This window comes from Mandrillus leucophaeus, unplaced genomic scaffold (assembly GCF_000951045.1).
Source record: "Mandrillus leucophaeus isolate KB7577 unplaced genomic scaffold, Mleu.le_1.0 Scaffold30, whole genome shotgun sequence".
Classification (NCBI taxonomy): Eukaryota; Metazoa; Chordata; class Mammalia; order Primates; family Cercopithecidae; genus Mandrillus; species Mandrillus leucophaeus.
Window position 1 is genome coordinate 3,780,863 of NW_012103143.1, and position 11,963 is coordinate 3,792,825.

Consider the following 11,963-nt stretch of genomic DNA (forward strand, 5'->3'; position numbering starts at 1 on the left):
GTGAGCCACCACACCTGGCCTGTGGGTTTTGTTTTGTTTTGTTTTGAGATGGAGTCTCACTCTGTCGCTCAGGTTGGAGTGCAGTGGTGCGATCTCAGCTCACTGCAGCCTCTGCCTCCTGGATTCAAACGTTTCTCCTGCCTCAGCCTTCTTGAGTAGCTGGGACTACAGGTACTTGCCACCACGCCCAGCTAATTTTTGTATTTTTAGTAGAGACGGGGTTTTGCCATGTTGGCCAGGTGATCTGCCCGCCTCAGTGATCTGCCTGCCTCAGGTAACCTCAGGTGATCCACCCGCCTCGGCTTCCCAAAGTGCTGGGATTACAGGCGTGAGCCACTGCACCCAGTCTAATTTTAATATTTTTAGTTGAAACGAGATTTCACCATGTTGGCCAGGCTGGTCTTGAACTCCTAGCCTCAAGTGATCTGCCTGTCTCGGCCTCCCAAAGTGCTGGGATTCCAGGCGTGAGCCACCGTGCCCAGCCATGTCCTTCCTTTTTAAGGAAGAATGGCATTCCATTGCATCAATGGAGCACATTCTATTCATCCATCCCTCTACTGATGGATACTTGGTGTGATGGTTAATAGTGTCAACATGATTGGGTTGAAGGATACAAAGTATTGATCCTGGGTTTGTGAGGGTGCTGCCAAAAGAGATTAACATTTGAGTCAGTGGGCTGGGGAAGGCAGCTCCACCCTTAATCTAGTGGGCACAACCTAACCAGTTGCCAGCGAATATAAAGCAGGCAGAAAAAGGTGAAACGGCGAGATGGGCCTAGCCTCCCAGCCTACATCTTTCTCCCATGCTGGATGCTTCCTGCCTTCAAACATCTGACTCCAAGATTTTCAGTTTTGGGACTCAGACTGGCTCTCCTTTCTCCTCAAGCTTGCAGACGGCCTATTGTGGGACCTTGTGATTGTGTAAGTTAATACTTAACCAACTCCCCCTTTATATATATATCCTATTAGTCCCATCCCTCTAGAGAACCCTGACTAATACACTTGGCTTGTTTCCACCTCTGAGCTACTGCAAATGGCACAGTTATGAACATGAGTGTGCAAACATCTATCCATGTTCCTGCTTTCATTTCTTTGGGGATATGCCCGGAAGTGGAATTTCTGGATCACGTGGTAGCTCTCTGTTTAGTGCTTTGAGGAGCCACTGTGCCATTTTTCATAGGCTGCATAATTTTTCCATTCTTACTCCTGACAGGTTCTGGACCCAACGTCCCAGAGACTCAACAGGCAAAGACCTGCCCCACCAGCTCAGCCCCTTTCTCTCCCTTCTGGTTCCCTCTGGGTCACAAAAATGCAAGCAGGGAGGCCACTGTCCCTGGAGCCCCTGGGGCGGCCTTTCTTGACCTAGAGGGCATCTTCCCACAGAGCCACGGGTGTGGGGTCTCCAGGCATTGCCCGCCCCGAACACACGTGAAGCAGGTGAACCATCTAACAGCGATGGGTGCTGGGTCCCAGGACCCCCTCACCCCCGTACCCTTTTTCTTTTCAGGAGAATTCTACCTGCCCCTAGCCCCTCCTGTGTGTAAGGAAGCAGGAGTTCCCACCGTGGCACCAGAAGCAGCGGGCACCCTCTGACGCCTCCCAGGAAGCCCATGCTCTCAGCCTGTTGCCCGCCTTCTCTCACCTTCCCCTCATCCAGCAGAAGCGGGGTCACTCTCCTTTTGGAGGCCAGCAGGCCCCTTGCCCGTTGTACCTGATGCTCAAGCTGTGGTAACACAGCCCCACACAGCGTAAGTGGCTCAAACAGACATTTATCATCTGCAGGACTCTGGGCTGGATGTCTGAGACCGGGGTGTCAGTAGTGTTGGCTCCTTCTCAGGGCTACAGGGCAGAGTCTGTTCCTTTCCTGTCCCTTAGCTGCTGGTTTTTGCTGGCAAACTTTGGCACTCCTGGGCTTGTAGCAGTGTCACACTTGTCCCCACCTTTACGCTCTCATGGCATCCTCCTGTATGCACGGCTGTGTCCACGTGTCCCTTAAGGAGGACCCTGGTCACAATGGTTTCAGGGGTCATTCTACTCCTATATGACCTCATCTTCACCAGTTGCATCTGTAATGACCCCATTTCCGAATAAGGTCACATGCTGAGGTACTAGGGGTTGGGACTTCAGCAGATAAACTCTGGGGAGAGGATGTAATTCAACCCATGACCCCCCAAACACACACACAAAATAAAGTCCCTTGGACTCTGGTGTGGGAAGGTGACCTCAGCATAGCTGTCTGCTGCGAAAAATCCACATTCTCTTGTCCAAGCTCTTTTACATGTTAAACAAGAGCCCCCAGTGTCTCCTACACCTTCATCAGGAGCCATCTGTTGATCCTGTAGCACTGGGTGCCGCTGCTTCCCCTGCGTCGACACGGCCCCTGGGCAAGTTCCCCCTGCCAGGCCTCAGGGTCATCATCTGCAAGGTGGAAGTAATGGCAGCCCCTGCCCCATCCCACTCTGGAGAAACAACAAAACCCACAGCAGAGCTCAGCCTACGCCCTGCTCCTGCTGACTGCCATGAATGTGTGTCCCTGCAGGGAGCCATTCCAGGAAATCTGACTTGCGCTGGGAGCTGAAGGAGGCACCAAGATTTTCACTTGTGTTGCACACATGCCAGTGAGGAGCCCGGCCTCCCTGTGGGTTTGGTGAGTCTGCACTGACCAGTCAGGGGGCTCTGAGTCTGGGCTCTCTGACTCTGGGCTCTGTGACCATAAACTCTCTGGCCCTGGACTCTCTGAGTCTCAGCTCTCTGACTCTGGCCTCTCTGACCCTAAGTTCTCTGACCCTGGGCTCTCTGAGTCTGGGCTCTCTGACCTCTGGAAGGTCATGGGAACAGAGAGTGATGGTCCTCACAGCCCCAGGCTCAGGACAGGCTCCTCACCTGGGCCCTGCCCATCCTGCAAAGTGCCAGGAGAGGTTTGTACACTGCCCATGCTGGCTCTCGCCTCGGCTGGCCCAGGTGATCCCACCCATGCCATTGTTGGGGAACAGGTGTGAGGAGGCACCTAGTCCAAGGCAGGGCCTGGCCACCACGTAATTGGTTCTCTGAGCCTCACCTTCTCAGGTAAAGATGGGGTGCACAGGTCCCAAGAGCAGGTTTTAAGGATAAAGGAAGTTTCTGTGCTGCCTGACCTGATACAGTTGCTCTAAAGAGTCCCTGGAGAAGCGCACAGCTTCCAGAGGAAGGAGCTTTTTAGAGTTTTAGAAGAGTAAACCTCTCTCTCTCTCTCTCTCTCCACACGCACATACACACACACGCACAGACACACACACATCACACATTCAGACACACCCAGAAACATACACACACATACATGTCCACACACAGGCATGCACTAACACAAGAACACACATACCCACATGTGCACTTACGCTTTCATAAATACACGATCCTTCTCTCCATGCACACACACGATGCACACACACGATGCACACACACGATGCACACACAGATGCACACACATGCACAAACATGCCTTAGCTTGTTTCCATCCATCCAAAAATATCGTAACTTTCTAAAACCAGGGGACTGAAGTGCACCTTTAGCCCGATCTCTAGGAATACCATCTTCCTCTTAAAGCCTCAGCTGACGTCAGCAGGCTGGTGCCAGCGCGGATTCTGCTGTGCTCAAAGCAAGCACGTTCCAGTAAAGGCGGCAAGTGCTCCTCAGCCTGCATTACCATCTACCAAACGACAGAGTAGAATAAAATACTTTAATGTTTTGATGACACAAAGCCCCACGCTGCCCGGCTGCTCCTGGGAGGCTCCTCGGTCTGCCAGGGCTGGCACTCAGGCCCTTCCCTGCTAGCTTCTTGCCACACAGACCCACAAATGCCCTGCATTGCAGGCACCCCCCTCTGAGCTCCGACTTGGGCCCTCTTCAGTTCCCATTGGACCCTGATCTGAGCTGGCTCTGGAAATAGCTGAGAACCCAGAGGCAGGACGCAGGGGCAAGTGCTCAAGGAGGAGAGTCAGAGCCGAGAGGCTGCCACACCAAGACGTTGCCAGGAGCTCTGGCGGTGGCCACCAGGCCCAGCTAGTGCGCACTGGCCTCCAGCTGGGAGCCCAGTCTCGGGGCCTGAACCTGTGAGGGCTCCAGGCCACCCAGGCTCTGCTTCTGCCGCCGCCGTCGGGGCTGGACCCCCTTACCAGGGGGTCTAGGCAGCCCACCCTGCAGCTGCCGCACCATCTCGTGGTCCCTGTGGTCCAGCACGCGGGGCAGGAACAGGGAGGACTTCTGCGTGCGGCGGGTCTTGAAGCCCCTGCGGGGCCGGCCCTTGCCGTTCACAGACACGTACCACAGTCTCTCCGCGCTGGGCTGCCGCCGGGCCCCAGGCGTACTAGATACCGTCCGGTACAGCCGGGAGGCGTATGTGTTATAGCCCAGCTCGTGGATCCGCTCCACAAACTCGCACTCGGCGCTGTAGTGCTCCTGAGGGGATGAGATGTCACAGTCAGTGGCCCGGGGAGACTGCGCCAGCGTCAGGGCCCAGGGTTGCCCGATGCCTCCCTCCCCTCCTTTGAGGCTAATCGGTCCAGTGCCAAACCCCAGCGCACTCTCAGCCAGCCACACCTTTGCCTAGGCCTTGCCCTCTGCCCGGCATGCCCTTCCTCCCCTGTGTGCCTGGCGAACTTGGCCTTCTGCCCAAAGGTCACCTTCTCTCAAAGCTGTACCAAACAACTCCCAGCTCCTGCTCTCTGCCTTCCACCAGCCTCTGTCCCCCGTCTGAGGGCGCTGACCCAGCACAGGGATGTGTAGGGTTATCTGTGGAGCAGAGACCGGGCCAGCCAACCTAGGTGCCCTGGGGGTCTGCTGGCAGCGTGGACGTCAGCAAGGACTGGGCATTTGGACAAAGGAAGATGACAGCACCCAGATCGCTTTTAAAGAAACTACAGAGGCCCGGTGAGGTGTCTCATGCCTGTAATCCCAGCACATTGGGAGGCTGAGGCGGGTGAATCACCTGAGGTCAGGAGTTCGAGACCAGCCTGCCCAACATGGCAAAACTGTCTCTACTAAAAATATAAAAAATTAGCCAGGCGTGGTGGCACGCGCCTGTAATCCTGCTACTCAGGAGGCTGAGGCGGGAGCATCTCTGGAACCCGGGAGGCAGAGGCTGCAGTGAGCAGAGATTGTGCTGCTGCACTCCAGGCTGGGTGACAGAGCAAAACTCTGACTCAAAAGAAAAAAAAAAAAAAAGAAAAGAAATTGCAGAAAAGAAAAAAGAAGAAAGAACATGAAAAGCAGGAAGGGAAGGGGACACAGCCAGGTTTCATGAGCCCAGACTCTCCGTTAAACGCTGCACTCAGGGGTCCCAGCTGGGGTCACTGACCCCTGAGCAACACTCTCTGAAGCTGGAGGGTCCTGCCTTGCAGGTTGAAGAGGTTACAATGCAGAGCAGGGGCCGGGGCCTGGCATGAGGCACGTGCTCAATCAATGCCACAGATACTGCTGTTCTTAGGATGAGAGCAGAAGCTGGGGTGTCCCACCACAAGCAGGACAGAGAGGACACTGCTTTGTCATCAGAGATTAATGGGATCCTTGTCAGGCCCCGGGTGCAGTGGGGGAAGGGCAGAAGGGACCCTGCCCTCTCAAAGGCACAGTGAAGCTCTGAACTGAAGGAGCTTACACCAACATCCCCAAGGCCTGGCCATGGGAGGTTCCCTCCGGGGCTGCCTCATGGGGTCTTCTTAGTCTGTGGGATAGGGATGGGGTGGGTATGCCTTATGCAGACCCACTGGGCTTCAGTCCCAGCTACAGGAGGGTGGCAACGTCTAGGGCCACCTCCCTAAGGGGGTGACTGAGAGGAGCTGCTCCCTCCAAACCAGAAAGGGTGGTAAGAAGTGGAAGCAGCAGGTGCAAAGTAGACAGCAGGATCTCGCCTTCCTCCTGGGGACTGGCCACAGGGAGGAGTCGGAGGCCCTCATGGTCTGTCCCCATCTAGGGTGTGGTGTCCCATGGGAGAGAGGGAGAGTGGCAATGGCCTCCGGGGCTCCCAGGCTGGACCCAGCAGTATCTGACCCGGCAGGACCTCAGGGAACAGGATGCTTCAAGCGCCCCAACCTCTTTTCTAGTGACATGAAAGCCCAGAGCAGGGAAGGGTGGAAGGCTTGACCTGGTGGTAGGGGCTGCCTCTCCCCATGACCCAAAGCCCCCCTGCTCTCCAGCCCTCTTGGAGCCCCAGGGCCCCCTGGGTCACAGTATGGATGTTACTGTCCAAGACCAGTCTCCATGTTTATAGATGTGGAAATTGAGGCCCGGAGTGGTGCCAGGCCCTACATCACAGGGGGATAGAACAGTATCTGATCTGTGCCTGACCCCACATAGCCTGGGGCTCAGGGGCTATCTGGGAATGAGTGGGTGGGCTCAGGGCCGACTTCCCCACCCCACACACTGGGTACGCCATGTTAGTGTCTGGCTCCAAGCCCAGACTGTGAGAAGCTCAGGGCAGGACCTGAGCTTCCCCACGTCCCTCGATCCTGCAGCAGGTGCATCCTCTCAGGGCCAGAGAGGCCAGGCGGTAGGCTTTCTCTTTGCAGGGCCACTTAGGGGGTGGGCCACTGACGGACACGTGCCTATAAGCCTCAGGTGGCAGGGGCTCAGGCCCTCCTGAGGTGGGAGATTGGGGGCAGTGTAGATCACTCGCTGACACGAGGTAGGGCACCTGGGGCGGCCGAGATGATCAAGGCAGAAGGTGTCGGCTCAAGGATCGGGGCCGTAGACTCCAGAGCTGCTGCAGTTGGGACTTGCCGTGACAACGCTTTCCAATGTGCGTCCTGACACTGCCATCCCACCAGACCTGGTCCCACAGGCCCCTCCCCCAGGGCCGCTCCCACCCCATGACTCCAGACTCCAGAGCCACTTTGTTGAGGAGGTAGCTTCTGAAGAGAACTGGAAGGGCGGGGTGGGCACTTTTTAGTGGGCATTTTCTGGAGGAGGGCATTCCAGGCAGTGAGGGTGTGGCGTGAGCAGCATAGATGGCTTGGGAGTTGAGGGAGCTTCCAGAGGCTGGAGGAGGCTCAACCTTTGGATGACAGCCACACTGGGAGCAGGTGGCACCTGGGCTGCTGCTCTGTGGGTGGAGGTAAGGTGCCTGTGGGATGCCTGGGTGTGATGAGAGTCCTCAGAAGCCATGAAATGGGCTGATTTGCTTTTTTAGGAAGCCCCCTTAACATGTACCTAACAGAGTGCAACACACAGTAAGTTCCCAGGACACTGACTGGTGAATGAAGAACTGAATGTCAGATGAGTGGGTGGATGGATGGATGGGTGGATGGGTGGATGGCTGGCTGGCTGGGTGGCTGGATGGATAGTGGATGGATGGATGGATGGATGGATGGATGGATGGATGGATGGATGGATGGATAGGTGGCTGGCTGGATGGGTGGGTGGGTGGATGGATGGATGGATGGATGGATGGATGGGTGGATGGGTGAAAGGATGGAAGGAAGGAGGGACAATGGATGGATGGACAGGTGAATGGGTAGATGGACAGATGAACAGATGGAAGCATGGATGGAAAGAAGGATGAAAGAAAGGAAAGAAGGAAGGAAGGAGAGGTGTATGGACAGATGGGTGAAGAGAATGAAGGAAGGAGAAGGAAGGAAGGAGGAAAGGAGGGAAGAAGGGAGGGAGGGAGGGAGAGAGGGAGGGAAAGAAGGAAGGAAGGAAGGAAGGAAGGAAGGAAGATGAAAGGATGGCTTGACAAACAGATGGACTGGAGGTGGGAGAGGCTGGAGCGGTGATCCAGGTGGGAAGTGAGGAGTCTGCCTTATAAGGTGTGGTCTCGGGGATGAGGCAGAGGGAGGTGAGGTGCGTGGGCTGAAGAGATGCAGGGGCATGGTCTGAGGTCTAGGGATGGGCTGAACAGCAGGAGGGGTCTACCGTGACTCCCAGCCCACTCTGGGTGAGAGTGAGTGGCCAGTGGGGCAACGATTAAGATGGGGAGTCGGGGAGCTGCTGAGTTCGGTTGGAGAGTCTGAGCCAGCAGGACGTTGTGGGAGGGTGGTCTATACCTCAGAAGGGAGGTCAGGACCAGACCCAGGAGTGTCGGGGTGCAGTGCTCACTGGCCCAGAGGAATGAGCTGGCCCAAGGGCAAGCATGCTGCCAGCAAAGTCCAGGGAGCCCCATGGCGGGACAGCACTCCTAAGCAAGCTGGCCACATGCAGGACTGTGGTACCAGGTGGCAGGTGGCAGGCGATGGGATTGGCATCCAGGCTACTATGCCTCTCAGGTTGTCTTCAGGGCAGTGGGAACTTCTCCACTGGGCACTCTGGAAAGTTCCACACCCTCCAACCAGACTGCTTGGCTACCCCCAGCCTCAGCATCCCTTGTGGGGCTAGGAGCCTCTGTCCACCCTTCTCAAAGCCAGACTGCGAGCTCTCAGGCATGAAAGCCCCAGGTGGGCTCTGAACCACTGGGACCCCCTCATGTCATGCTTTATTCTGTCTCCCCAAATCCTGGGTCCCCTATGGCAGAAGCTGGCACCATGAGGGCCCCTGCTCCCAGACACAGCTTCCAGGACACTGATGAATGGACTGAATGTCAGACGGATGGGTGGATGGATGGATGGGTGAGTGGATGGGTGAATGGGTGAATGGATGGGTGGATGGGTGGATGGGTGGATGAATGGGTGGATGGGTGGATGGATGGATGGGTGAGTGGATGGGTGGATGGATGGATGGATGGGTGAGTGGATGGGTGAATGAGATGTGGGTGGATGGATGGATGGGTGAGTGGATGGGTGGATGGATGGGTTGGATGGATGGGTGGATGAGTGGATGGGTGAATGGGTGGATGGATGGATGGGTGAGTGGATGGGTGAATGGGTGGATGGGTGGATGGATGGGTGGATGGGTGAATGGGTGTATGGATGGGTGGATGAGTGGATGGGTGGATGAATGGGTGGATGGGTGGATGGATGAGTGGATGGGTGAATGGGTGGGAGGAAGGAGGGAGTGGCCTCTGGACCAGAGAAAATGAAGGGGTGCATTCCAGCTTTCTGGACCTTCCTTTATCAAAACGGCTAAAAATCTGTGATGAAATCATCGGCTTATGTGAGAGGGAGCTGCGCGGTGTGTCCTCTGTGCGCAGGACTGAGCAGAGAGCTCACTGCAGGGAGATCGTCCTCGGGCCGCGTCGGCTAGACTACTTGTGGATGGAAAACCTCTCATTGCCCAAGGAAGTATCAGCCAAATTGCATGTAATGACTAGTCGGAGGTAGCACATTTCCCCGTTACATGTATTTTACTCTGTGTATTCCCCAGCCCTACCCCTTATGAGGAGGGGCACTGCCATACCCGCAGAGTAAGGAGACCCTTTTTGGTTACACGGAGGCCCAGGCAGTAAATAGACTGGGTCCCAAGCCTGGGTTCCAAGGCTCCTGTGTGCCCGGGACATGGGCGCCATCTCCCTTCCCCTCCTAGGCTTCAGCTCTCACCTTTCCACCCTTGGAGGGAACCTGCAGAGCTGGCCCAGCGCCCTCCTCCCCATGCTCCCAGGAGAGCTCTGGCTGCCCCAAGGAACACTCCCAGGTTGCCTTGGGTCCATTTATTTTGGTGGAAATTTGGGGGACAATCACTTCCCTGCTCTCAGCTACTCTCAAGGGAGGATGGTAGTGATGACGAGGATGGGGGGAACCTTTGCTAACCTGGCATTCTCTAGATTCCAGGTCTGTCAGGGCGAGGCTCCAGGTCACTCACGGAGCAGCCTCTAACAGACACAGCCAATGATCACTGGGCGCGGAGCCCTGTGCCAGGGTCTGTTCCCAGCTCGGGTCCCATGTACCTGAGCAAAGCATTCTACTGCCCACATGCCCCATCTTCTGGTGTGATGTGCAGGCCAGACCACTACTCCCACAGCGCCCACCCACGGGACAGCCTGGACTCACCGAAGCATAGAGTCGTCCCCTCTTGTTCATGGCCAGGTACCGCCCGGAGAAGAGACCCCTGATGGCCACAATGCCCACCTCCACTGCCGTTATCTCCAGAATACCTGGGAGAAATGAGAGGTGCCTCACTCCCACCGCCCCCCACAGAGCCACGGAGCGGGCGGCTGATGCCCAGCTGGCCTTGCCCAAAGCCACACCCCGGGCTCAGGGCTGGGGAGGGTAGCACACAACCCACAGGTCACAGAGTGAGTGGAAGTTCAGGGAGGGAGAAGTCACCAGACAGGAGGTAGAGAAGGAGACCTCAGGGAAGGTTTGTTCTCATTCAAACCTGGGAGGGAAACGATGCAATTAACATTCCCACCCGCTGACGCTGCCCGCAGGATGGTTTCCATTCCAACCTCACAACATCTTGCCAGGTGCCTTCATCATCCGACAGACAAGCAAGTGGGGACCACTATGGCTGGGTGACTGTCAGGCCCCTGCACATGTGCCTGAGCGGGAAATCAAGCCCTCGCGGCAGTCATGAGAGTCTGAGCTCTGGGACTGCACGGTCCCCAATACCTGCGCCAGACAGCAGGAAAGCTGGGCCCTGATGAGCCAGGCTGGTAATAAAACCCACCGACAACAACACACAGGGTGCCTGCCACCCAAATCCTTCTGGCCGTAGACCTGGCGGGAGATCATTGTACCTGGAAGGGCAGGAAGCCGGTTTAGACCCTGGAGCCCGCAGAGGGAAGCTGGGTGGGTCTCACCCACTCGCCAGGGATAAGAAAGTTTAAATCTCCCCTCCCGCCTTTCCTTCTGGATACACGAGTGCAGTGGCGGAGGCTGGGGGAGGGGGACTGCATCAAAGGCCGGGTTGGGGTCACTGTCTCCCAACAGAGGCTGTGAAGGGATTGGGGCGACTGCCTGCACCCTCTCCAAGGGATGCCTCTCAGGACCGCGCTCCTGGCACGCGGTCCGAGCACAGCCGCGGTCGCCACCGGGCTTTTGCTCCAGCCCAGGGCTGCTACGGTGCAGGATGCGAGCCTCCCGCCTTCCCAGTGCGCAGGCTGGGCGGCCTCGGCGGTGACCGCCCGGGGGACCAACGAAACCAGAGTCTCGACGCAGGACGGGGGCGGCTGCGGGGGCGAGCCCTCCCCTCCCCCTGAGCAGCCAGCACCAAGAAGTTTGGATGCTGTGCGACTCGAGGGGGAGCCTGGCTTTGGAGAGAGCCGGGGTGTCTTTGTGAGACGAGTTCGGCACACTCGGACCCCCTGGTAACAGCTGGTGCCCACCGTGCGGCTCCGGAGGCGCGTGTCCCCAGGGCGCCCTCACAGGGCTACGGCTTTCCTGGAGGAAGCCGCGGTTTACTGCCGCCGCCACCTTCAATCCACCGCACCGCTTCCTGAGCCCGGGGCCGGAGCCGAGCGCCGCGCGGCGCACCAGAGGACCACTGTGGTCTTGACTGTCCTCCCACCCTCCCCACGCGGTCCTCCCGGGCCTTGAGCTCCGCTATCCTGCTCCTTAAAGGGCTCGGCGAGGGCCTCAGGTCCCTGTGACCAGAGGAGCCTAACCGTGTTGCCCGGCGGACTCCCGCGGTGAGCGCAGCCCGGGCCGCGGGTCCTGCGTGCTGCGGGGGAGGGTGTGTGTCTGCACCCCCAGGTAGGGGAGGACACCGCTCCGCGCTCCTGATCCGCGCGTCCCGACGGCGAGAGCCCCCACCCTCCCGTCGCTGTGCAGCCAGGGAGGAGGCGGGGGAGGTGCAGATTCCAGCGCGGGGAATAACTGTCGGAGGCGGCCGCGGCTGGGGAACCGAGCTCCGCAGGGCAAGAGTCCTCCGCTCAGAGGCAGCGGCTGGGGCGGCCACCTGGGCAGCCGCGAGCGGGGAGGGCGGAGGGGACGGCGGGGCGTCCAGGGGTCGGCAGGAGGAGGAGAAGTCGTCAAAATAATAAAGAGGATGATAAATGCCTTGTCCGGCTCCTTTTCTCCGACACATTCAAAGGGCTTAAACTTGTCAGAGCTGCCCAAAGCAGCAGAGCCGGGAGCCCAGGGGTCGCCTAGCTCGCGTCCCCTCAGACCAGCGGGCTGGACC

At 57.7% G+C, this 11,963-nt stretch overlaps 1 protein-coding gene across 1 annotated transcript; it reads right to left on the reverse strand.

Moving 5' to 3' along the window:
* Positions 1 to 3,700: 3,700 nt before the first annotated feature.
* FGF3 (fibroblast growth factor 3) lies at positions 3,701 to 10,573 on the reverse strand. Its single transcript, XM_011987089.1, has 4 exons — positions 10,523 to 10,573; positions 10,375 to 10,450; positions 9,890 to 9,993; positions 3,701 to 4,433 (listed from the first exon to the last, which is right to left on the reverse strand). Exons 1-4 carry the CDS (start codon positions 10,571 to 10,573, stop codon positions 4,038 to 4,040), a joined length of 627 nt encoding a protein of 208 aa, XP_011842479.1. The 3' UTR covers positions 3,701 to 4,037.
* Between the last annotated feature and the right edge of the window lie 1,390 nt (positions 10,574 to 11,963).